This window comes from Tenrec ecaudatus, chromosome 9 (assembly GCF_050624435.1).
Source record: "Tenrec ecaudatus isolate mTenEca1 chromosome 9, mTenEca1.hap1, whole genome shotgun sequence".
In the NCBI taxonomy this organism is placed as follows: domain Eukaryota; kingdom Metazoa; phylum Chordata; class Mammalia; order Afrosoricida; family Tenrecidae; genus Tenrec; species Tenrec ecaudatus.
Window position 1 is genome coordinate 105,846,619 of NC_134538.1, and position 27,216 is coordinate 105,873,834.

General features: G+C 40.0%; 1 protein-coding gene across 1 annotated transcript in view; it reads left to right on the forward strand.

Annotated features, from left to right (window-relative positions):
* The window catches only part of HEPACAM2 (HEPACAM family member 2), a 39,318-nt gene extending 12,832 nt beyond the window's left edge, over positions 1-26,486 (forward strand). Inside the window, exons 4-9 of the mRNA XM_075557612.1 lie at positions 13,624-13,920; positions 21,178-21,303; positions 21,401-21,425; positions 21,512-21,549; positions 22,783-22,856; positions 26,373-26,486. Of these exons, the coding sequence (XP_075413727.1) occupies positions 13,624-13,920; positions 21,178-21,303; positions 21,401-21,425; positions 21,512-21,549; positions 22,783-22,856; positions 26,373-26,486 (674 nt within the window). The remainder of the gene's footprint in view (positions 1-13,623; positions 13,921-21,177; positions 21,304-21,400; positions 21,426-21,511; positions 21,550-22,782; positions 22,857-26,372) is intronic.
* The last annotated feature ends 730 nt before the right edge of the window (positions 26,487-27,216 follow it).

The window sequence follows — 27,216 nt, forward strand, 5'->3', positions numbered from 1 at the left end:
CTTAACCAGAACTTAACTACCAATGCTGCTGACTGGCCAATACTCGCTCACTGCCATCGAGTCGATGCCATCTCACAGCACAGCGACCCTGTAGGACAGGGGAGAACTTTGAGACTGTGGAGTTCTGAGACTGTAACTCTTTACGTGACTAGAAAGCCCCGTCTTTCTCCCTAAGTGCAGCTAGTGGTTTCACCCTGCTGACCTTGCAGTTAGCAGCCTGATTCGTAATGACAACACCATCAAGGCTCCTTGACTGGCCTCTAGAGAAAACTGTATTACTACCATGGATAGTCAGTCCATATCCCCACAGTAATACTATTATTAGTCTATGCATTAAATTCAGAGGATATTACTTCTGAAATATTCAGAAATATTACTTCTGCTTAAGGAGCAGTTTGCCTCCAGAACGTTACAGCTAGCTGTGTATGGTTTGGATAAGTAGCAATATCTGACAGCACGAGCCAAGGCCCAAAAATGAAAGCAGTTGGCAATGGTCCAGCTAAGCCAGAATACAGGATTCAGGAAGAGGAGTGGTAGGATAAATGACCACACAAATAAACATGAGTCAGACTATGGAGAGCTTTCGATGCCTGGTGTTATTTGGTAATCAATGAGGAAAATTTGGTTTTCTGAAAATAAAAATACCCCATGCTCCAAAAAAAAGATTTTTTCAAAGTTATGTATTTAAATTTTTTTATAAAACAACCTTATCACCTTCAAAGTACTCTCCATTATACTTAATAAATTGTCAAAACTGCTATTCCATTCTTGGAAACATTTTTCAAACTCATCTGTTTGGTGGCTGATAGCCCCTCCTTCATTTTTTTCTTCACCTCTTCTACTTTGACCGTTCATAGGCCTCTTCATTCATGGAAACAAAAAAAAACGTCACACAGAACGAGGAAATGTGAGCTAGGTGTGTGGGGTACAAGAGGCATTCTGGTTTTTGCCAAAAACTGAAACACTAAGATGGCTGAGCTGGTGCATTGTTGTGGTGGCAAAACCAGTCCACCATATGCACAAATCAGGCTTTTTGCCGCACCCATTTACGCAATCTTTATAGAACCTCTAAATAGAAAACTTGATGACAGTCTGACCTGGTGGAACAGATGTACTCCACATGTACTACAAGTTGACATTTTTATCCATTCGGGAAGTTGATGGAAATCAAGAACAAGGTTTGTCGTCAAATGACATTTCAGCTTTTATTGAAATTAGAAAGCCCCTTATACATATAGTTTTTCCCATAGTGCTGTCCTTGTAAGCTGTGTTCAACATCACAATAGTTTCTGTGGCATTTTTCACGAGCAGGAAACAACATTTCACAGCCACAGGCTGTTCTCATAAATTGGCCATCACAAAAATCGAGGTTTGAGTGAAACTAATTTCACCAAAAAATTCACTGTGACCAGAGAGAACCTTCCCAGGCGATGCCACTGGGTGCACTGACTCGGAGCACATTGCTTTTGCTCGCTTAGTGAGAGAAATGCATGCTATGAAAGCTCCACTCTGCCCAGTGCAGTTCCAGTTTTGGGGGGATACTCCTTTGTTTATGATTATATAGAAAATAGTTTATAAATAAACACAAACACACATACATAATAACATTGTGGACTAAATCAAGAAATATTTATCAAGAGAAAATGTTTCCAAGCTACATCACAGACTTCATACAATTACCCTAAATATATGTATATAAAATCTGCATATATATGTATATATAAAATCTCACAATGAAAAGAGGGAAAGTGGGCTATATTTTGCTAACTTACAATACAAAGAAAAAAAGTCACCAACTTTGAACTAGATGCAGTGGTCAAATATACTGAGAGTAATATGAAGGTGTTTTTTCTGAAAAATATTATTAATGTACAAATAAAAATATAGACTTATTGACTGTTCAATTTGATTGTAATATAGATGAACCAAAGAACCACTACTCCAACCTAGGTCACAATACAGGTCTCAGATATGAACTGGTCTCTCCACTTAGAAACAGAAGAAATGATAAGAAAGAGTCACAGACGCATTTGGGATTCTTAAACACAGATTAGTTTTTCACAAAGCAATACCAGTAAACCACATAAGCAAATTAAACAATATCTGCTACAATAACTACTTATTCTTAGTTAACTGCGCTATTGCTTTTATATTGAACTTTAACAATATTTTACAGTAGTTATATAATCTTATAATCATGGCAGGATTGTGGAAACTATTCCCGCTGTCTCAAAGGTTACTATACCAAGACTAAGAAATACAGCCACGAAGAAAAGAATCAACTTAATCTATACTAAATAACTAGCATTACATTGAAGAGAAATTTCCTATTTGGCACAAACCAAAACCCACTGCCACCTAGTTGATTTCAACTCATAGTTATCCTATAAGACAGAGTAGAACTGCTCCCTAGAGTAAGGAACACTGTAAACTGTATAGGCGTAGGCAACCTCATCTTTCTCCTGCGAGTGGGCTTGAACCAACAACCTTATGATCAGTAGCCCAATGCTTAACCAACTATGCCAACAGGGCTTCGTATTTGACACAGTGAGTCTAATTATATATGCAGCCAGAGTCTTGACTAGCTATAGTTCTGGCATGAATTTAAATTCCTGTTCGACTCCAAATATCATAGTGCTAAGCATTTGGTATTCTTAAACACAGAGAAAGGAAATGTGAACAGAAAAGTTGGCTCCAATCAGGCTGTGTAAACACATCCTTAGATGATTTTTTATTGTTTGGTCCAAGACCACGTGATTTTACTTTTTCTAGTGTAGAGTCACACAGAAAATACACACAACGCAAAACAAGCTATGGCAACAGCCCGGGGTCACCGGCTGACTGTAAGGTCAAGGACCTAACCTGCAATGTGATATGAAACAACCGGAAGTGAGGTTGTCTTAGAACATTCCTTGATAACTACAGAAGGCCTCATCACACTCTTTTAGACCCGGTGCTTTAATTAATATCGTGTCATTTGGAGAGTCAAGTGGTAGCAGAATGACTGTGTCCCTGAGCTGTACATTCAGACTGCCTGGGTTAAAGCCGGGCTGTGTCCTTTTTAGTTTGGGCGAGTGATTGCCATTTCTACACATCAGCTCCCTCATCTTTTTATAGATGCTGCTCCAGTTACAATGCTCATACCTCTCTGAAGATAGACACTGAGCATTAATTGATCATTTATATAGAAAGAAGTGAGTGAGCAATAGAAAAATATAACTCAATAAATGTTAGTAATTTTTTCTCTCCCCACCCCCCCACCCTGGTTTTGCTTTTTGCACTGCTGACAGATAGGGCAACGTGGCAGGAAAACATGGTGGCGAACTGGGGCAAGTTAGAAGATACCTGCAAAAGAAGGCTGAAACCACAGCTTGAGAATAAAGACTTCGTCCTTTCCCAAACAGTCTTTAATATGGCACAGTATCTGCTTTTTCTCCATTAAGGTTTTTTTCTTTATGTTGATTATTTCTTATATTTATCAGTCTATCTACCTACCCATCTATCTTTCAACCATGAAACTCTAGCCACAGGGGGAAGGGGAAATCCTGAAGAAAATTGCTTAGAAATTACAGGCCCAGGAGATGTGCATTTTCAAGTGTTCTTTTCTTTTGTCGTGCACTTTCTTGTCATCTGCCAAAGTGGAAGTAAGATCTTTCTTCCAACGTGCGCATCATCTATGTAGAAATCTTTATATCATCACAAAATATATATTTATATACAGTGTGAAAATATGAAAATGTAGGGATAACCATAAAATAGTAGCGTATCACTGCTTTAATCGTGTGGTTTCTTTGCTTGTTTGGCTTGCTGGTTGGTTGGTTGATTTGGGCCACAAGAATTTATATGTCTACATGCTAAATTTTGTGCTTTAACTTTCTAAAACCTACCAGCTTTTATATTATTTGAAGAATGAAAATATCCCGATTTGAACACTAAGGTTAGCTATCACAGAGCATCTCTTCTGCCTACACGAATTTTACACAAAAATTTACATGAAATTTCTTCTTTACTTGCTATTAGGAGGCCTTCCAGAGAAATTGCTATCATGAGTAAAGCCCAGTGACAGATACAATAAGAAAATTTAGAAAATTTTAAAAATTTGGCTCCATTTATATCTTATTAAAATGAGTGATCTACATGATTTAAAGATTTTAAATTATGGGAATTATGAATATAGTATTATTAATTCATTTCTTATTATCTTTATATTTAAATCCAGAAACTTTCACTTGGCCAACACCTCATCTTCATTTAATTAATTAATTCATTTATTTATATTAAAAAATTATACCTCCAGGGTCATGTTTATACTAACCAGTTACTTCTCACCATGGAAATACAGCCTAGACTCATTCATTTAATAATTTTTCTTGCTATTATTACTTTAGTCATGTTTTTCAGTTGGCTGATTGCGTGTTTTCTTGTTTGGTAGGTTTGGGGCCATAAGCATTAAATAAAATGTATAATCTGAAAATTTGTCATTTATCCTATTGACCAATGAGGCACCAAAATGTTTGAAATCGTCGTTATCATTCCATACAAGCAGAAACACGTGCCCTGGTTGATATAACTCCCAATTCTCATTCTCCAGCAACACTCTCTTGGCCTTCCCCACATCATATTCTCTGGAGAAGTTGACCAGCCCACCTACTCTCACCCTCTCCTCTCCCTAAGAGGTTCACCAGGCTATGTGATCCTCTGCACATCTCTCCGTCGGTATTCACTACATCACATTGTCCTTGATTCTTTCCCACTTGTAAGTGCCTTGTTCCTAAATAGGAGTGATGTATTGTTCATCTCTGAATCCTTAGTCACTATGTCATGCACATCAGTAAATGTTTCTGCCTGTGACTAAAATGGAACCAGTTGTCATTGTGTCGCTTTCAGATCCCAGTGTGTCACTGGAAAAAGACTAAAGGCTAAGAGGACAGATTCTTCGTTCTAATGTTTGACACTCGCCCCTTTTTTATCCTTTAACAAAGTTTCTCAACAATCTGATAGAGGTCATATCTTAATAGTATGCCCAAAAGTCCATATACTAATTTAGAATTTCAGCCTGAATAACAACCTACCATATATCCCTAAGCAGAAAATCGTGGGTTTTTTTTAATTTTGAAAGAAATAATGTCTACCACAATCTATCAAGATTAACCATCTATTGATGAGGTTATGACATAATCATAATATGATATTGGCCTTGGTGAAATTCAATGTCAAGCTAATAATCAGACAAATATCCACTTAAGGTTGATGAAATGTCTACACCTCCCGGCTCCAGTTGTAAATAACACCCTGTAACCACTGCATTTTGTGTGCAACATATGGCACTGCCAAAGGGAAGGAACTCTACCGATACAAATTAAAGGCAAAAGAAAAGGTCATTCATAGTAAATACTTACCATCTGCTCCCAAGCCGAAGAGCAATCAACATCACGATGGAAATTCAGGAACAGTTCCCGCCCAGCCATAAATTGTTAAAGAGAACAGATGATATGTGATTTTACAAGTCATTTAGTAAACAGCCATTCCTGAGGCAAAGGGTTAATTTCCATTGAAAGCTCTCTGCCAAAGGCAAGAACTGGACCATAATCCAAAGTTAAAATAGAGTTATCTGCTGCTTTCATTTTCTATGTCAGAGGCCACTGTGGTTGAATCACTCCAAATGTGTTCAATTGGATGGCTCATTCGCTTGAATCATGTGCTCGGCTGCACCCTAGGCTCAGGGGTGGTTGATCTAACGTCCTAATGAGAAAGAAAATAGAATCATGGTGTTCAAAGTTCACAACATCTAGCCAGAAGAAAGTAGATGTTAAACAGTTTGTGGAGAGTGATATTTTTATATGTGTCATTCACAGATTACACATGTATCTAATATAATCTCTATCACATTTGATGAATATACATATATGCATTCATATATGTATGTGTATGCTATATACTTATTCATCATTTTTAAAAGTTCATCTGAATATCTAGCCTGAAATAGAGTGAAGGATTGATAAAATTTGCCTACAAGGAAGGCTAATTACTGCGATTGTTATTCAAATTTACACACCAACTACTGATGCCAAAGATGAATAAAGTGAAGATTTTTAACAACTTCGAAATTCTGAAATTGACCAAATATGTGCTCAAGATGCATGAACAATTAATTATTGGTGCTTGGAATGCAACAGTCAGAAACAAAGACAGACTCGTAGTCCGAAATAAGGTAGTGGTGACAAGACAGCACCAGGCATTGAACAAGAGGATTCTGTAAAACCAGCCCTTAGTCACATGAAATACCTTTGTCAACCACATACAGGGTAAATGTTCATGTGGACCTTTCCAGAGTGAATACTCAAGAGTCAAATCAACTACATCTGTGGGGAGAAAAAAACCAAAAACCTATGGAGAAATTCACTATCATCAGTCACAAGTGGGACAGAAGCTGACCGCTAGAGATAACGCACTGAAAGAGTAAAGGAGTGAAAGTGAATCAAGGGGAGGGCTAATTAGTGAACTTGAAGACAAATCTCTCGATACTAATCTGCTAGAGGAACAATACTAACAAATTAAAAAAAAGTCTGAAGAAATCCTAAGAATTATGTGTGACCTCATCAAGAGAAATAGCTTCCATGTGATTGGAGATCCAGAATAAGAAGAAACAACAACAAAAAAAAAAACTCAGAGAAACTTGTCAAAGAGCTGTTGGAAGAAAACTTCGCTGACTTCATAGAAATTCAGAGTTATTAGTTCAAGAGGCGTTCAAAAAATAAATCATGACAGCAGATCATAATCAAACTTTCCAAAGTCAAAAACAAAGAAAGAATTCTAAAAGTGGCTTGAGGAAAAATGAAACATTATTTGCAAAGTGGAACCAATAAAGTAAACTGGTTTTTCAACAGAAATCATACAGGTGTGAAGGCAATGGGATAATATATAATGATATCTCAATTGTTTAACTCAATTTGTTCCAAATGTGTGTTTGAACACTGCAAAGTTCTTGAAGTAAACATATTTTTCCCATAAAAAATCATGGAAAACCAAATAACTGGTTCTGAAGTCCAAAGATTACACTTATAAATCCATTTTCCCAGGACTTTAACACAAAGTTATCAGCCCTAGGTGGTGGAAATGCCTCCTAGAATATCTAGATACAATAAATATAGTATATTAAATATCAAAACACAATACAGTAAATAAAATTAACCAATTTTTCATTATGTTTTGTTGCTTAAAAACCTATGGGCCTTCAGAATGGTACTCTCATATGGGCTTCACTTTAAAATCCTCATGCGCATCCCCACACAACCACAGAGTGAGCCTATCTTTCAGACTCAGACAGGCGTCCTCAAACTAGGGCCCGCGGGCCATATGCGGCCCTCCGAGGACATTGATCCGGCCCGCCGGGTGTTTTTGCCCCTTTTGTTTTATTACTTCAAAATAAGATTTATGAAGTGTGCGTAGGAATTTGTTAATAGTTTTTTTTAAAAAAAACTATAGTCCGGCCCTCCAACGGGTGGGAGGGACAGTGACCTAGACCCCTGTTTAAAACGTCTGAGGAGCCCTGTTTCAGAGACTGTGGCCTGGCATGCCTTTTCCTCTCCAGGAAGGAAGGTCCTGTTGGGCATCCTTCCCACCCCCCAATCCCCCTTAAAATTAAAGTCCCATTCTGTTACATTTGAACGCTTTCTGAGGAACAAACCCTCAGCCTCTGTATTCGCAGCAAATTCAGCCACAAAGGTATCGGCTTCCTCTTATTTGCTCTTACCCCTTCCCCAGGCTTCCCTGCCCGTTTCTTATTTACCCAAATTTGCAGTAACTCTCAACCTCTTCACTGACCTAGGTTCTCTGTTTTGCGGCTAACAATTTCACTCTGCGTTAGCCACTTTAATGACCACCACCACCACTCCCACCTCCACCCCCACCCCCAAATGTGGACTTAGTTGCTTTCGGCCGCCAAATCAGACAAGCTCGAATTTTGCAATGATTTCTTTTATTAATTATATCGTGGTTCTCACAGCCTTCTCTCCACTTTACTGTGAGTATCACTAACGCTCTTGGCAGCCCTTGGTACAGTATTATACGCAAATAAAGCACACACACACACACACAGACACACACACACACACACAAGCACAACGACAAATTAACACGAGCACTGTCTATTGTTGGAGCAAGGCAGCCCCTAGACGGAAGCGCTTCACTGCTCTGGGTCCGAGTGAGCCTGGACGTGTGACTCACTCTCCATGCGTACGGGTTTTATTTAATATCAAAAGGGTAGAATTTACCCTTGGACATGGGCAAAGGCTAGGAAAAGAAAGAAGTGGGGAAATGAAATGCTGAGGGAAATAGTACACTGAAGGAATTGAAATGAGTGAGTGAAACAAAATGTGTATAAACTGATGAATGCAAAACTGATGATCTGCTATACAGACTTTCACCTAAGTCACAACAAGAAGCTTTTTTTAAAAAAAAAAGATAAGCAATATATAAGGAGGTTTTCTAGCAAATTTGTCCAATACAAAATGCAAATTTTTTTTCAAAGGGGAACTCGAGAAGACAAAATATTACAATGAAATGTGTCAAGACCGGGAGGTGGAAATCCAAATAGGAATAACACACCTATCATTTCTCAATCTCTGAAAATTAAAGAAAGATTTCAACCCTCAAGTTGCACACAAAAAACAATGGAACAACACAGAAAGCATTAAAAAAAAAAAGATGACAGGAATATACATAGTCACTGGACCAAAAGGAATTTATCGATCTTCAGCCTTTTCAATAAGTAGCATGTGATCAAGATTGATGGTGTTAAAGGAAGAAGTCCAAGCTTCACTGAGGGAATTGGTGAAGATAAGACTCTAAGAAATTATGGGACAACCAAGGATACTGAAACAAACAAATGGCCCCAAATGTTAATGCAGGTACCTAGCCCAGTTGAACTTGAAGAGACTCATCTGGGTGGCCACTCCAAAGAAGAGTGATCTAATGGAATGTGGGAAAGATTGGACAATATCATTAATATCACATGCAAGTAAAATGTTCCTGAAAATAAGTTTTAAATGGTTGCAGCAGTACCATAGCAGGCAAATGCTTGAAGTTTCATGCAGATCCAAAAGAGGATGGGGAATGAGGGCTACATTGCTGAGGTCACATGGATCCTTGGTAAAAGCAGAGAATACCAGAAAGATGTTTAATTGCTGTGCAAAGGTATGTGTAAGCATCACAACTCAAAAAAGGATAATAACGTTACAAAGCATGGAAACTATAGAACACTACATTATGCTTATGTAGAACTGTATATAAATCCAGAGGCAGTCTTTTTCATGGAATTAGGGAATACTGCGTGATTTAAAATCAGGAAAGGTGTGTATCCAGTTGTATCCTGTATGCTACACAAATAATCCACTGGCCTGGATGTAGAAGAATAAGGTGTCAGGTTGGAGAAAGACTAATTAACAACCTGTAATATGCCCATGACATAACTTGGCTTGCTGAAAGCAAGGAGGTCTTGAAGCGCTTGCTAATGAAGATCAAGGGCTGCAGACAGCATTCGGTGTGCATGGCACCTCAACACGGAGACAAGATAGCACACTGGGAAAAACTACTGCAAAAAGATCTCTTTAGAATGTGAAAGCGCACAGATGTCACTTTAAGGACTCATGTGCCCTGACCCACGTCATGACACCCTCAATTAGTTCATGTACATGTGAAAGTGGACAATGATTAAGGAAGAACAAAGAACTGATGCCTTTGAATTATGGTGCTGTCAGAGAATATTGGGTGGACTTCCAGGGGAAAAATATCTGTCTTGGCAGGAGTACAGCTGGAAGGCTCCTTAGAAGTGAGGAAGGTGAGCTTGGTCTCATATGCTTTGGACATATTATCATGTCACGAGAGGGGCTTGAGAGCATCTATATGTATTTCCATGTTACGCTGGGTGACGCCAACAGAGGGTGACATCAATATGACTGTCTACAATATTTTGTGCAGTGTTTCAGCATAAATGTATTACTTTCATAAAATATCCCTATAGCTACTTATAGCAACGAAAATATTTGTTTAACCCCAATTTTCATGTATCAGCACATTGACAAGGTTAAAACTCTATGCTAATTTATCATTACCCAATAACGATGACACTTTAAATCACGTGGTTGGCTGTTTTGTTTTTTTCTTCATGCATTGTTGTTTTCTGTGATGCTGACATTTTTACAATCGTTGATTTGGTGAACCCTTTGGAATGAGTGGGAAATTATTCTGATTTTTAAAATATTTTTCTACTTTTTCTCTTTTAAGGTTGTTCTCTGTTTTATTTGGCCACTGCTGCTGGTATTTTGTTTTGTTTTGTTTTGTGTTTTGGTCTTTGTTTTGTATGTCATGATGGGTGGATCTATGAAGATAGCAGCTGGATTAATAATTACCTGGGGCCACAGAAAGGGAGGTGGGGGGAAATGGGGAATCAACAGCACTGGGAACAAGAATGAAGAAAATGTTTCTAAGTTGATTGAGGTAATGAATGCACAACTCTTTCTACTGTGATTGAACTATTCAATTATATAATATGTTAGCTATGTCTCAATAAAACTTGTAGAGATTTTGTGTTTTAGCTACAGTATTGTGGTAAATATTTGTAAGCCCATATCAATAACTGTTTGAAAAATGAAGTCGTGACTAAAGGGAAAGGAGAAAAATCAAGAAGGCAGTTCCTCTCAGTTACCTTTGATGTTATAACTAATAATGTAATTTAATGCAAGAACGTTTTACCAAAAAGGTGGTGTTTGCATTCACATAATCTAAAACATACTACATTGAAGGAATTTACATCTATATTGAGCGTTGGACTTGTCAGGGAATGTTATCAAGGATTCCCTGTGGTCTGATGGTGGAGAGAGACCCTGGCAGTCACTCACCTTAGCTGACTCCTCCCCTCGGTTCCGCTCTAGGTCAATTGTGACCAGTGCCTTCTTTGTGGATGCCTTTTGCTCGCCAGCTCCTGATTATTAAGAATGCGAGGGAACTAATTTCCATGTTTGATTTCTTGAAGCAGGGTGATTTCATGTTTCATAGTTATCGTTGTTAGTTACCATGGAGCTAATCCCTACACACGGCGACCCCTTATGTTGCAAAGTAAAACTGCCCCCAGGGTTTTCTTGGCCATAATCTCACAGGAAACAAATTGTCAGCCCTCGTTCTTCCTTAATACCATTGGGTAGGCTCGAACCACCAATCTTTAGGTTAACAGTTGAGCTCAAACTGTTTCCATCACACAAGGACCTATTTCATGCATGCATCATAATATAAATCTATAGTGTTGCTTCCCATGTCTTTAGAAAGAAAATACATTTACTTTAGAAAAAAAAAAAGTATGCCCCATCTGTTTTGGTGGTATCTCGGAAAATGTTTGCTCAGTGGTACTTGGTCTAGAGAACCGCAATGGGAAACTTATGGTTGGCTTCTCAGAATCCAAAATAGTTTTACTGTGGCATGGATCATGGTGCGTTAAGAGCTTTAGAATCTGACCCAATCTCTTTGTGCTAATGCCATGAGAATGAAAGCAAAAGGTTAAATGACTTCCACAAGAGCACCTGACTAATGACTGACAGACTCATGATCCAACACGGTTACTCTAGCATTTACTCATTGATTATACTAGTCTGCACTTTGAGGAATAAAGAAAGTACTTTAAATTTTTTAAAATCAGAACCTTTGGCATTATTAGGCCATCACTGAGCAACAAGTCACATATACCATCTGGTATAAAAGTTCCTTGAGATCAAGATCTGAAATGTTTCTTTTAATTTCCTATATAATAAACATATCCTTTTATACTTGGTATCTCTTAAATACATATTTGATTGATTATTTAAAAGTAATAAACAGGATAATAACATTATAGAACTAATACTATGGCTAAATTAGAAAGTATTACACTATAGAATTTTATACCACTTATCTGTCATTATTTATAAAGACAGTAGAATAAATAACTAAACATATATATTTTAGATCCCAGCTCTGCTGTTTATGTGACTATGAGAAAAAAATTAACTCCATACTCCCTCATCTTATAATAGAAATAATAGCATCCATCCGACGCGCTCACTGTAAAGATGAGACATGTTCATCAGGATGACCACTTAAAATGGCAAAAAAAATATTAGTTAAAATTATCTGAAAAATACACACACTTATGTCTAAAATTAGAAGGTTTTCTTAGAATAAAAGCTAAGACGTAGACTGGATAAGAAAACCTAGTTGGAGAATATTTTTTAATCTCTCTCCTTATGTATTCCACGCTCTCAAAGAGAAAGTAATGGGAAATGTGTCTTCATCCGCTGGCAATGGAAAGATGCTGTGGGAACATTGCAGTGTGAGGAAAACCACAAGGAGAGAGCTGAAATTAAGTCATTTATTAATAATTAATGAATATTTCTGTGAAAATGACCATGTAGTTTATTAATGGTAAAGTGGTTTTTAATGATTAATGCCTATTTAAATGACAAGGATAATGTATTCTTCCAAATGGAACCTGAGCTTAACTAAGGGGAAGGAATGTTTAGAATCTTTTGACTTTTAAAATTATGGCACATCACATGGGGAAGGGGGGGAGCGGGGAGGAAGGGGGAAAAAAAGGAGGACCTGATGCAAAGGGCTTAAGTGGAGAGCAAATGCTTTGAGAATGATTGGGGCAGGGAATGTGCGGATGTGCTTTATACAATGGATGTGTGTATATGTATGGATGGTGGTAAGAGTTGTATGAGCCCCTAATAATATGTAAAAAAAGAAAAGAGAAAAAAAAGAAAATTATTAGGGCAAAGAATGTACAGATGTGCTTTATACAATTGATGCATGTATATGTATGGATTGTGATAAGAGTTGCATGAGCCCCTAATAAAATGTTTAATAAAAAAATATGGCACACATATCTATGTGGATAAATCTGTGTTCCCAATGATCAGTGACCTATCCCCCATCTGGAGGAGCCCAGTTGGAGTAGTGTGGCTGTGCATGGGACTGCTAACCACAAAATCAACACTTCAAAAGCACCAGCTGCTCAAGGGGAGAAAGACGGGACTTTCTGCTCCCATGAGAACTGGAGTCTCAGAAACCCAGAGGGGCAGTTCTACCCTGTCCTATGGAATCACTGTGACTCGAACTCAACTCAACTGCAGTGAGTGAGCGCATGATCCCACAACGGAGAAGAAAAATAAATAATACAGAAGCATGGCTGTCAAAGAGGGAACATAGCTTCATCATAATCTCTTGCAAAGTAGTTTCAGATGCAATTATTCCTTCGGAAAGATTTTGTCTAGCATACTGTGTGTCGATCAATGCATTACCAAAAGTATAGCATCATAATCATGATGTTAGCGTCTGTAAGATGCTATGCGGTTTCAAGGCTTTCACGATTTCAAATAAGTTTAATGACATTTCAAGTCATTTCCATTTTCTTGAATATCAAAATAAATTTTGTCAGCTCCTTACTATTTGTTGGCAGGGTGAATAAGGGGTTATTACATGATTCTGTCAAGAAGCCTTTCAAAGAAAATGAAATCATGCAACGGTATCATAGACTCACAAACCTATACTATGATTACTTACTTTAGTCCTTTATTTTTTTTATTATTCATGCAGATGGGCCTTATGGACTTCGAGTCAATTCTGATAAAGGGCTAAAAGTAGGGGAAGTGTTTACGATTGACCTTGGAGAAGCCATCCTGTTTGATTGCTCTGCTGATTCTTATCCCCCCAATACCTACTCCTGGATCCAGAAGGCTGACAATACCACGTATGTCATTAAGCATGGACCTCGCTTGGAAGTTGCATCTGAGAAAGTAGCCCAGAAGACAGCTGACTTTGTGTGCTGTGCTTACAACAATATAACTGGAAGACAAGATGAAACTCATTTCACAGTTATCATCACTTCTGTAGGTGAGTGTGACATCAAAGACAGGGGTTCCAATAAATCATGAATGTGTGCTGGTCTTGCCTTCCTCTGTTCTGCACTTGTATCACAGAGAAAAGCCTTGTGGGGTATTCCAAATAATCCAATAACTCTCTTTCCTGAGTTAAGTAAGAGACTTCAATGAGCAAGTGTACGCAAACCCAACATCGAATGGAGGGGAATTCACTGATGTCTCTCTGTGGCTATGATGGAAAAGGGATGTTCAGAGAAGTTTAAATGCACATTCTTGCTTTCCTGGATTTGCCAACAGATATTTAAAAGGAGCAGACTACCATTCAGAAAGCTTCTCCCTACGGTTGCATTATATGAGATAAGTAAATCTCCTGAGTTAGAAGTCTGGATTTCCTGTCTAGCAGCTATTTCTCTTCCCTTTCTCACTATCCTCCAGTGACTCCCCTTCCTCTTCCTCTGTTTACATCCCTGAAACCTATGAAGGTTCTCAGCAGAGGTACCAAAGCCCGGGAACTAAAACTATTAAGTCTGAAAATACATTCTAGATGCAGAAAGAGTTGACCTAAATTTCAGAGAATTCATCAGTCCCCTCATAGTTAATAATCACCACCTGAAATACTGGTATCCACTAAATGCTGCCCTTCTAACCCTTCCCTTCTCGCTCGCTGTGCATATTTTCCTAGATGATTTCATGTATGACGGGTACATCCCACAAGTTTGTTAGTTCGGAGGGAGAGAGAGGTTTGCTGTTCCGCTACAGAGTTATCCCACAGGGAAACCCACAGGGGCAGGTCTTTTCTGCCTGGTAGGGCTGCGATGAGTCAGAATCAATTGAGGGCAGTGAAAGTACAAAAAACTGTACACCCAGGTGCTTTCTACATGCTTCCACTTGTATAGACCAGAGAAAAACATAAGCCTAATATGTCAACATCGAAGCATCATCGTCCCCCCACAAATTGCTAGTCTTGCTATATTCACTAATTAAGTGAACGGTCCCACGATCTAACAATTCACTTAAATCAAAACGCTAAATACCTCCCCAGACTTTCCTCTTGGCCACTGCCTTCCTCCATCAATAACCACTGAGTTCTGCTTTTCTTCCTTCCTGTCTCGTCTTGTCCGTTCTCTTTTCTCCTTCTCCTGCTCTTGCCCTTGTTCCTCTGGCTCTTACCTTATTCCGCTCGTTTTCCCTCTTCTCCTCTTCCTCCAGCTGTTTCTGCTCATTTTTTCTCATTCTCCTTTTTTCTGCTGCTGTTGCTGCTCTTACTAATAATGCTTTCACTACTGCTATTTGGTCCTTCCTGAACTGTCTTTGCATACAGGCAAAACCCAGGTAAATTCTACTTACGGAAAGCCTAGGACTGATGGGAACAGAATGTGGTGTTCAGGGGGCTGGAAGTGGCGGGAGAACAAGCTCACAAGGGTTGCTACCCATTCATACTTTCCCATCCTCGACAGAGCCCGTGCCTTGCGCAGGGTCCCTAGCCTACATTTCAGTGCATCGTGCTGAATAAATGAAACAAGACCATCATTCTTGTCAACCTTTAAGCTGTTGTGGTTTTTTTAAGTATGTGGCTCTTGTGTCACCTACTGGATTAGAAGGCCAGCTATAGGACCTCAGAATTGGAATGTTTATCAAATACACGCGTGACAAGCTCTTGTTTAAGGGTGGTTGTCCCCCGGCTATATAAACTCTTACCTTTATTTGAAAGCTCCTCAAGAGTCATCAAGGAGCCCTGGTGGTGCTGTGGGGTAGGTATTAGACGGCTAACTGTAAGGACAACTGTTTAAACCCACCAGCCACTTTGCACAGGAAAAATAAGGCTGTGTACTCCTGGGAAGATTTTGTCTTGGGAACCTCTGAGGGCGATCGCTATGAGTGAGGAGTGAAACTCAATGACAGTGAGTTTCGATTTTGGAGTTTGGAAAGTGCCATCAAGAATGCTAAGACTGGGAGGGAGGCGGGGGAAATGAGGAGCTGAAACCAAGGGCTTAAATGGAGAGCATATGTTTTGAGAATGATGAGGGCAACGAATGTATGAATGTGCTTGACACAATGGATGGATGTATGGATTGTGATAAGAATTGTATGAACCTCCAATAAAATGATTTTTAAAAAAGAATTATAAGACCTAGAGGGTAAGGAAGAGATATGCAGTGAAAAGGGCTTTTCTGAGACTTGTAAAGTCTTAGGGGTCTTCTAATAGCCTTCTAGGATGATAGGAATGTTCTATACCTACACTATCCAATATGGAACTCATTTGCCTAATTTGGCTATTCAGAATGTAATATGTGGCTGTTCAATGGAGGTACTGAATTTTTAATTTTCTTTCATTTTGATTAGATTTCCATAGTCACTTGTCTAGTGGCTATTACCTTGGACAATACAGCTCTAGAATTTTCACCTGAATTATGCTTCATTTGTGAAGTAGCTAACATTTTCCTTGTAAACACCCAGTCTATGTGTCTTTAGGGTATTATAAATTATGCACTAACTCATTTATTATTGAGCACCTTTATGGGCCCAATATTGTGGTAGGCACTGAGAATGCCATATGCGATCGAATAATTCACGCTAACAAGGTACTCACAACCTCACATGGGCAGAAGACCTGTCAACAGCTAAAGGGCCACTCTTTGCTTTGTACTTTACTGAATTTTTAATAGGCACAACCAAAACATAATTGAAAAAGTAAACCATAATAAAGCGTAAAAAATCCCTTAGTAGCAGTCTAGCCATCATTCCGGATGCTCCTTCTTGCTCGCTGCAGTGAAGAAGTGGCCATAGTACACAGATGTGTGTTGTGTACTTTTCCCACCACCTACACCTTCTCCATTAATAGTTAGCCAAGGTATTTTCATAATAGCTGAAGCCCCCAATGTTTAATTCAGATCTTATCACTACAGTCCAAAGACAGCTACCGTCCTAATAACAATTGACTTTTGCAAAATCTAAAAAAACCTGTTTGACCAGTACAGAGACCAGGCTGTGTGTTATTATAGTAAATAAGAAGAACAGGTGCTTATTTTTAGAGAGATTCACAGTTGTCAACATTAGTGACCTCTCTGTGCTTTCTAGAACAATTTTTATCACCTCTCAAAAGTCCACAGGCAGCAAAATGATAAATAAAATTAATAGGGCTGATGAGTTTTGTTCAGTATGTGATTCTCAGCCTCTAGTTGACAAAGACACTATCGGTGCAGCGTGCATTCCCATGGGACATCTATTGAGAACTGTGGATAATTCCCAACAGTCCAGGATTTAAAATAAGCCTTTTCGGTGTTTCTGAAACCAAGTCGGTGTTTGGTGAAACTAGTACCAAGCTGTTTGACATGGATGACTCTCCTTCTTTCTAATGAGGCAACGAATGTGGTGGCAGGGGTTATCAATAAGATGCAGGCGGCAGAGGGAGAGATGCCTCTATGGGCACAAAGAGGGAAAGAAAGAGATGAGGGCAGGAAATGATGAGAGGTTTTCCTTGGGGATCGCGTGGGGAGAAGCTGGCTGGGGAATGTGACAATTCGTTCTGGCTTCTCCTGCCTGCCAGAGCAGAAGGCGCCTCGCACCATTGTGGCTCTGGCCCATCCCTCATTTCTGATGTTAGCTAACTTTTACCTAGCTCAGTGAAGATACCCTAAAGGAAACAAGATCCATGGGTGAGATCGCACTACTGGAAAGTGAGCACATAAGATCTGGATTCAAAACTCATGTTCTTAGCAATTATACAAACTGCCTCCCTTCATGTAGCTGAGAATATTGAAGATTGATATAGCTATCTTTCCAAAAGATAGTATTACATATTTTTAGTACAGCATATATTTTTCTCGTGACTTTAATTTTGCTATGTGATTGAGATACTTCTGGCTTATCTATGACATATATAATTTTATATTAATTAAAAGTTATTAACTCTCGGTGCCTAAAAATACCTTTGATACATGTTTCAATAAAGGAACGGTGATGAAAATCATAAACTGGCATTTATATTGTAAAACACACACCCAGTTATTTCATCGCCTTAACAGAGGCCCCCGTTCTTTGAAGAGGACCCCTGGTAGCATAATGGTTGGAGCGTTCAGCTACTAATAACGTCAGGGGTTCAGACCACTCTAAGGGAAGAAAATGAGGCAGTCTGCTTCCATAAAGATCTCGTTGTGGAAGCCCTAGGAGACAGTAGAATGTACCAGCCGGCTCCATGGGAGAAAGACGAGGCTTTCTACCCCCATGAATAGTTAATGTCTTGGAAACCCACAGGGGCAGTTCTACTTTATCCTACAGGGTCACTATGAATAAGAACCAAGTAGATAGCGAAGGGCTTGATTGGGATTCTTGAAGGCAGGTGTCCCTATTTTGAAGTTTTGACTGGGCCAGATCTCTATTACAGTATATTACAGTAAGCATATTACTGAAAATAGTTACCGAAATGTAAGCCTCTGATCATCCCTCACTTACTTCCATTTCATGTAAGCATTCTAATGGATCACTAGAGTTCTGTAAGAATGCATGGCTTTAGCTGACGGGACCGCTAATGTGCTGTAGGATGTGTTTGTCTGCTAACCGCAAGGCCAGGGGTTCAAAACCCACAAGCGACTCCTGGGAGAAAGCTGCAGCGGTGTGCTCCTATCAATGTTTGCAGCTTCAGGAGCCCTGCGTAGGGCTGTCATGAGTGGGAACCAGCTTGGCTGTTTGGTTTTTGTTTTGATTTCTTTGATGAGTCTTTTGGATTTATCTGTGATTTTGAGAAATCTGCTATTGTACTAGTTGTTTATATTCCACATCTTTTCATAAAGAAGAGAACAGGAAAACTGTCCAAGAGAGGAAGATGGTTTTACTATATATTTTTTCTATCTAGCTAGGAATTTCTCAAGTCAAGCTCTCCAGAGGTTTGATTTCTTTCCTTGGGCCCCTGGAGAGAGGAGTGAGAAAGGACTGCAGCCCCGGCTTCCAGACCCTGCCACTTGAGGTGGCATCGTTGAAAGCACTGAACCCCGGTGGTGTGCAGACACCGCATGGCCCTGGAGAAGGTGCCGTGAGCACCTTAGGGATGTGTATAATCCGTGAACAGACTGGCCAGGAAGAGGCCTCGGGACTTCATTCTGTTCTACAAACACAGTCAGTGACTAATAGCATATGGCTATCCTGTTTGGGGTGCAGTCTCTCAGACAGCAGGGCTACGATGCCATGGCTACCACACCTTGGCCCCTTATTTGCACTTGACATGTTATTTCGTTTTATTTGTTTGCCTAAGGAGGGGGCAAATAGCATTTGCACTATGGCTTTGGTAAATGATCCAATCCTGTTTAAATAAGGGGGGAGAGTGGCATCGTCTGTCCACACAAGGGGGCTCTCTGCGTCAGGAAACCTTATACACTTCATGGCGAAAAATCAGAATGTTCCCGCTGTCTTGCTTTGAAATTGGGGTTCAAGAACAGAATCTCTCCACAGCACACCTCCCTAGGGTTGAGACCATAGCTACTACACTTTTTTTAATGTAATCTTTGGTACATTGGGCCTTTTTATTTTGGAAGATTATATGAAAATGTTTTTCTGAGACTGGCTGTAACTCATGGAAAAGTACATTTTAGGGAATTAGAGCAAATTAGTATTGAATTATTTTTGCAGGCAAAGGGCGATTGCATAGAGGTAAAGGCAGTCTGGCTACCAAGGAGTGTATGAATTGAAGCACACAAAGTCCTGTTAGGAAAGATTAAAGAAAGAAATGGAATATATAGGGGTCCTGGTGGTGCTCTGGGGCAAGGGTTGGACCTGGAAACCACAAGGCCTGTAGTTCAAACCCACCAGCTCCTCTGAGGGAAATCCTATAGAAGGTCGCCTCCCAATTGCGAAAATAATTTGTTGACCATGTATTAGCAGAATAATTTGCTGATTAACTTTCTCTCCAAATAAACTTTTATTCCAGCTTCACTTCTAAGATGTGGCACATTTTTTTCTGAGATGACTTCATTATATGTAACAGATCTACTATTTGATTGTCTTGCATGTTAATAAGATACAACAGGTAGTAAATAATAAATGCTGAAGTATGAAGCAAGAGTGCCTCTGGTTGGGGGAGCTAAGGGTGTGCTGTGTGACGTTATGGTTATCATCTATTTTGTGGTCTTGTGTGATCATCCTCCATTTTTTAAGAATACCAGTTTGAACCTACAGAACTTAATCATGTCAATACATGAAGAATAAGTGTGTATAATGGCCAAACACGGATGATGGAAAGAACATAGCATTATCAGCAGGCATGACTACATTCGGACATTATGAAGTCAAAACTAGTGTCCTAAGTCTTGCCACTTTGAATATGTGGAATTGGTGGAATTGAATGGAAAGTAGTAAGTGGTAAATATACTCATTGATATAAGACCTTAGTAGGTCAAGGATGCATGTTTTAATCTCTAGCGTTTCCACTAAAAGTATACCTTGTAAGCAAATAGTAAGGAAAAGCAGAATAAAATAAAATTATGACTAACTCAAATTAAGACAAGAAAGAAGATGAAAAATAAACAAAATGTTTATATACATAAAATATTTTATACAGAAAGAATCAGAAGGTCATATTTAAACTGAAATACATTAATAAATACAGTAAATATCAATGGGCTCCAATTCAAACACAAATATAACTGAGCTGGACTTAATTTTTCTACTTAGCTCATATATAAGGATACTGAAATGTTTAAAACCAAAGGATAAGCACATAAACTATATGAATATTAGCTAACATAACCTGATATAGCTATACTAATGTCACACAAATTAGACTTCAATGCACGATACATTTTCAAAAAATCACACTCACTGCCACAATTCAGACTCATAGCAAGCCCGTAGGTCAGTGGAGTTGCTCCTGGGGGTTTCCTTTACAGAAACAGAAAGCCTCCTCTTTCTCAAGCGAGAGACTTCTGGGTTTGAACTACCAACCTTGCAGTTAGCAGCAGCCCAGTGTAAAGCGCTATGCCATCAGATCTCCTTACAAGACGCATGACTTCAGATTTTTTAATGAGAATTTCATAAGATTAAAGAGGTTTATCCAGCATAATGACAGAATATTCTGATGTTTCATTAATCAAACGGTATCCCTTTGAACTAAAAAGGTAAGTATGACAAAGAAAAAATTAAATCTAAAATCATCATAGGAGTGTTAAAATCTTATAGTAGTTTCTCATTTAAGATAAACCATGAGCCAATAAAACTACATAGTAATTCACAGACCTTTAAGAAAATATCAATAGTGTGTTTTGTTTGTTTGTTTACATAGGGCTGGAAAAGCTTGCACACAGAGGAAAATCGTTGTCACCTTTAGCAAGTATAACTGGAATATCACTATTTTTGATTATATCTATGAGTATTCTCTTGCTGTGGAAGAAATATCAACCCTACAGAGGTAGGTTAAAAGGAGCAAAGAAAATAAAACAAGAGCGTTGTGTGTATGCACCAAAAGACTAACCATGCTTCTCTCTCTCTCTCTCTCTTGGATTTAGTCATAAAACAGAAGCTAGATGGCAGGTAATTCAGTCATTTCTACAATTTTTTCCTTGAATTCTTTTTCTTCAATTATTATCCCTGATAGAAGTGCCTATTTATCTTTTCAGACCAGAAACAGAATATGGAAGAGCTCAAACATTTTCAGGTAATGGCCAGGCTAACAGAAGCTATTATGAGTCAGTGTATATTAGTTCATTTCATTGATATAGATTATCATTGCAGTATGTTATTCATATAGTTAATTGATATAAGGAAATATTAACATAGCGATGATATATTACTTTTGTATGGTACTTCATTTGAAAAAGTGCTGTGCCTTTGTGCTATGATTTTTATTAAGCCAAACAAGTCTGTAAAGTAAGCCTGGTAGACACTTCCGTTTAAGGACAAGACCTCTGAAGAGTCGGAGAGATTCTCTCGCAGTCGCTGTGGTCCAATCTGTTCATCCTGGGATTATTTTGAAAATGGCAAAGCATGCTCTCACTCTTGCTAATCCCAAATGAAAGCTCTCTGGGGTGTTCCTAAGGCAGATGCAAAGGTAACAGCTCTGTCGTAGGAAAAGAAGTTGAGGTGGCTGAGAGGGACTTACATCACAAGTGAACAATGTCACTTTTACTGAACCTGCACATCACACAGAGCTGGGGTTCAGTCTCATACATGTCACTTTGTCCTATGTCACCCTAGGCAAACTAATTATTGTTTTGTCTAATCTTAACTTCCTCATCTATACAATAGAGATAATAAGTTCCTCCTAGGAGTGAATGTTGAATGTTGAATAAAACTAAGCAGGTGGAGTGTCTCACATGACTGCCGGGTGCTTAATGAAGGGCGGTCTTCTTCCTCTTTTCTGACACGTTCTCACTCACAAACCATGGAATATCACAGATAGAAAGGGCTCCTTCCCAATCCCAGGCAGTGTAGAGGTTCCTTTAGGCGACACTTAGATTGTGTTGTGTTGTATTTTGTGTGGGTGGACAGCTATTTTTTTATTTATTCTTTCTAATTTGAGGGGGGTTTCTATTAAATCCACCAAGGTGGATGGATCAAGGGTTATGATGGACTCCATGCTAATGCTTCAAGTTTGTACAATTCTGGTAACCAAGCATCTCACACTGGACTTTAATAAAGATGGTTCCAATTCCACTGATTATACAGTTTCCATTTTTCGCTTTGGAAGTCATGCCTAGCCCTGCTTAATGGCAAAATGATTATAGGCAACTAGAAAGTTAAAAATTGATTTTGATTGTACACATACCCCTTAAAGCAAACAAAATATTTGAGTTTACAAAGGTTCTTGTTTGTTTGTTTGTTTGTTTTACTCAACAACAAGAGCAACTCAAGACGTTGGGTTCTCAGTAGTGTTTGTTTTCCATTTCAGGCCATGAAGATGCTCTCGATGACTTCGGAATCTATGAGTTTGTCACTTTTCCAGATTCTGCTGTTGTTCCCAGGGTTGGTTTTCCTCGTGACTGCTTAGACACTTAGGTCGCAGTCAGCTTCACCAGAGGTGTAAGCAGTGTTCAGTAAGCACTTTGGTGGTGTCCTCAGTCAAGTGTTGGCTTACTTTGTAATGAACGACTTTACCAGATCTGGGAGCATAGGCATCTTCTGCTTCCTTTATACGTAAGGCTAGCATAAAAAAGACTAAGTTATTTCATACATAGTCTTTATCTGGCAAGCTCTCGAAGAAATTAAGTAGGTTGAGGTCAAGGAAAGTGAATCCATTGGAGATCTGGAAGCCAAGATTTCAGCAATCGCTGTATCACTTCAGTGTCTGCAGCCAGCCATTTCACCTGCCTTGCTTTCCCATCATTTTCTCCTCACATCTTGTGAGGACGTTGCAAAAACAACTGATCAAACTCTTGAAGGTACCTTCAGTCCCTTCCAAAGAAAAAGTACCAGGTAATCCCAAAAGACAAAAACATGCATCTTTAGTATCATTCTAATGAGGTGTGAAGTAGAGAGAGGTAAAAGTTTTATACAGAGTTTTTTTAAGCCCTTGGGTTTCGTTTTAAACAGACATACAGAGAGTAGCTCTTAACTAATTAGCTCATTAATATGTTGATAGAATTTCCCTAAGATCCACCCTTCCTCTGCTTCTTTTGTCCCTATGGTAGTTCACTTAAGGAAGGGCTTCTGGGAATTCCCATTTCCATTTTTTGAAAGAACTATTTGTTATAAGGAAATGGTTATCTCACTTGTTCAGAACATTCCATCAATTTTCATCAAGTTTCCTGGCAACAGACTTACTCTCACAAATGCCTTGTACATAGTAGGGAGGGTCAACCATCGGATTTCATCCTTCCTTGGGTGCCTGGGGGGGAAGAGACAAGGCTTCTGCCCCTGGCGAGAGTCGCCGTCTCAGAAACCCCCAGGGGCAGAGTTCTACCCTGTCCTATAGGGTCGCTGTGAGTCAGCATCAACTGGATGCCATGAAGTTGGTTTGGTTTTTGGAGGCGCTCTGGTGGCATCGTGGCACGCGTATTCAGCTGCTAACCACACAGTGCGCAGTTTGGCTCTCCCAGTTCCTCCTGGGGAGAAAGATGAGGCTGTCTGTTAGATGTGCCGCCTAGGTTACCCCAAAGGGTTGTTCTATTCCTGTAGAGTGACTGTGAGGCAGAACTGACGCTACGGCAGCGGGTTCTTCCGGAGCGGGGGTGGGGGGTGGTGGTAGTGAATGGTCTGAGAATGTTGGTTGGTGGTTCAATCCCAGCAGCTACTCCGTGGGAGAAAGAAGACACGGCTCTCTGCTCCTACACAGCTTCACAGCCTTGGGTGCTGGAGGCAGCGGTGACTCCAGGGCTATCGATCGGTTGGTTTCACAGTGCGCAAACAGCGCATGTGCCACCGCACGGCGGAGCAAAATTACCTGCAAACCTTCTGCCGTCCCCTACGCAATCTCAAACTAGATTGACTCACCGTTCAATTCCACCATCAGAAAGATACGAATAAATTCTTAGTGAACCAATTATTTCCAAATCCTGAGCGCTTTGCGGTGGAAATCGCCCCTCTAAAATATGACAATAGGAGAACAGAGAACGCAAGTGCCGATAGCATTATAAATGAATCACTGAAATGAGAAGTCTCTCCAATTAAAGTAATTTTTCACTCCTAAGATTCATTAGCAAGAAATGAGATTTAGCTGAGGAACTTTAAATTTTGCCATCCGGTCACCCCCAAGTCCTTGCCTTTGAGTCAATTTCAACTCATAAGGACCCTGAGCAGGGAGAGGAGAAATGCCCGGTGACGTTCCAAGTCTGTGATCTTTTTGAAGCCGATCGTCACCTCTCTCTCCCTGTGAGCAGCCAGTTGATTCAAACTGCCCGGCTTTCCTTCTGTCATCGCAGCACTTAACTGCTGCGCCACCAGGGCTGCGTGTGATTAACCAGGACTCCGTGTTAGCGTGGTCTTGGGAGGACCTCCCCTGGGAGGCTCAAGAAACTCTACAATCATCAAGAACTTGAGGCAGAGAAATGCATGCTGGGATTGCAAAGCAGGAGCCCCACTTTTTCTGTCTGGTCGCTGAATAACTTGATTCCGAGCCACGGCCATCTTCAGAGCTGACAAGCCCCTAAGGAGTCTGTTGCGGTTCTCAGTAGACTGAGCCAAGCAGGCGTGTTGGGAAGTGCGTATGCAAGCCAACAAGCAAAGGACAAGGAGGATTAGGACAGGAGAGGGAGGATGCATGAGAGAGGAGCCAGCATGCCGGCAAGATGTGAGCGTTAGCAGCCAGGCACGTTAGAGCTGAGAAGAGAAGGGTACTAATAATAAACCCAAGTCTCAGAATTCCGATTTAGGAGGGGAATACATCTGATTACTAATTTTTTGAGTTTTTAAAAATCAAAACAATCCCTTACGTTGCTGTGATGTCAGTACCGAGAGGTACTCTTTTTCTACCTCCTGTGCCTGTCTACTATGCGCAAGCTCTTTGTGGAGTTGACCAGAAGGCAATTGTATCAAAGGAAAGTAACTACTTGCAGCAGCTCTACCATTGGATTGTTGAGCGTATCAAAGACAAAGAGCCTTCTGGGAGAGGATATATAACTAAGAAGGACTGGAAGTGGTCAGTCCCTCCCATTGCGACTGATTTGATTTTTAAGGACATAGTCATAAGTGTATGCGAATCAGGAGAGTCTGGAACTGGGGAGGGAAATCATTGGGATGGCTAAGTAAGTGGAAGGCAGGGAGATGAGGCTTTCCACTGCAGTGAAGAGTAACAGCCTTGGAAACCCCCAGAGGCCTTTCTACCCTGTCCTTGAGGGTCACTATGAGACAGTGACAACACCATGGCAGTGAGTGAGAAATAATCGGAGAGCAGTGTTTACAGGAAAAGGGAAATTATGAGACACAACTGGAAGTTAATAAAGCACAAATTCCAGGTGCGGTCAAACGGATGTTGGTCTTTACCCGACAGATATACGCTACTATACTTTGCACATTTCACCCAAGAGCCTTTGGTTTTCAGAGCCCATTACTGCCTCCCCTTCGTGTGCCCTCTTGCTTAGTGCTGTCATTATTCATGCAATGTGATGAGGGCTCTGATCTAGATATTTTTCCTTTTCAGTCACCCTCGTACACATAATTGGCAACTACTGTCCAAAGGGTAATGGAGATGTAGTATGAAAAATAATAGTATATGCTCTCGGACTCTAAGCTGTCTCGATATCTCTTCTTTTCTTTCTACTCTATTTCCTTAAAGTACTGCCAATTTTCCTCTTCAGGAGGGAAACAAGTGATAGCTTTGTCGAGCTGTTCTTCTTCTGACCGGGTAGCTGGGCTGCTGCACAACTGCTGTGGGGTAAATGCAGGGGTACCGTAGCCCAGAGAAAATCGAACACTTGAAAGAAGATAACCCGTTCTGATTCTCCAACTCTCACTACTGGTGGTTGTTTTCTACTGCGCAACATTGGGGAGTAGTGCGTTGCGAGTCTTCCGCTAACTTTGTTTTTCGATGTGTCACATTTCTAGCTTCCCAGTAGCTCTGCTCTGACCTCCGATGGTGCATCAGGGCAAGAGCGACGCAGTACCACGATCTATGAAGTGATTCAGTACGCTCCTGCCCAACAAGACCACGCCCAGTAAGTGGGAATCTGCATTTGGCGATGCTCTAGCAGAGAAGCTGGGCACGCAGCCTGTGCTTACCCTTCAAATATATTGAAAGACTCAAAAGAAAAATTCTAAAACAGAAATTTACAGCTTCTGTGCATTTGAATACATTTTCCCACCTAGAAGTCATTTTGAGAACTAAAATGCAAATACTTACAAGCAGCATCTGGGCCAGTGAACTAGCTGCAGAAGTCTGAAATCGACTGCTGAGTTGAGACCATCTCCCCTTTCCTAGAGCAGGAAAGGAATCTTTAACCCCGTTCTCAAGCCATCTTAGGCATCTTAATGGTTTTCCGGTTGCTGTTGTGGTTTCTGAGAATTCTTGGGTGGCTCAACTAGTTAAATGTTCAACTACTAACTGAGAAGTTGGCAGATCAAACCCACCCAGAGGTGCCTTTAGAAACCTACGGAGCACATAGGGTCACCATGAGTGGAAATCAACTTGAAGGCTACCGAAGGTTGGTTGGTTGGTTGCTTTTTAGTGGTAATTTTGCATCCCTGGATGATGCCAATGATCAAGTGTTCGATTACTAACCAAAATATTGACATTTCAAATCTACTCAGGAATACCTTTTTACAAAAGCCTAGCCAGCTACTATTGAAATAGCAGAGCAACTGAATAACACAGTTCTGCTCTGAAACACACACATCACCATGAGTCAGAATCAAGTCCATGGTAGTTGGTTTGGTTCTGATTTATAGTCGT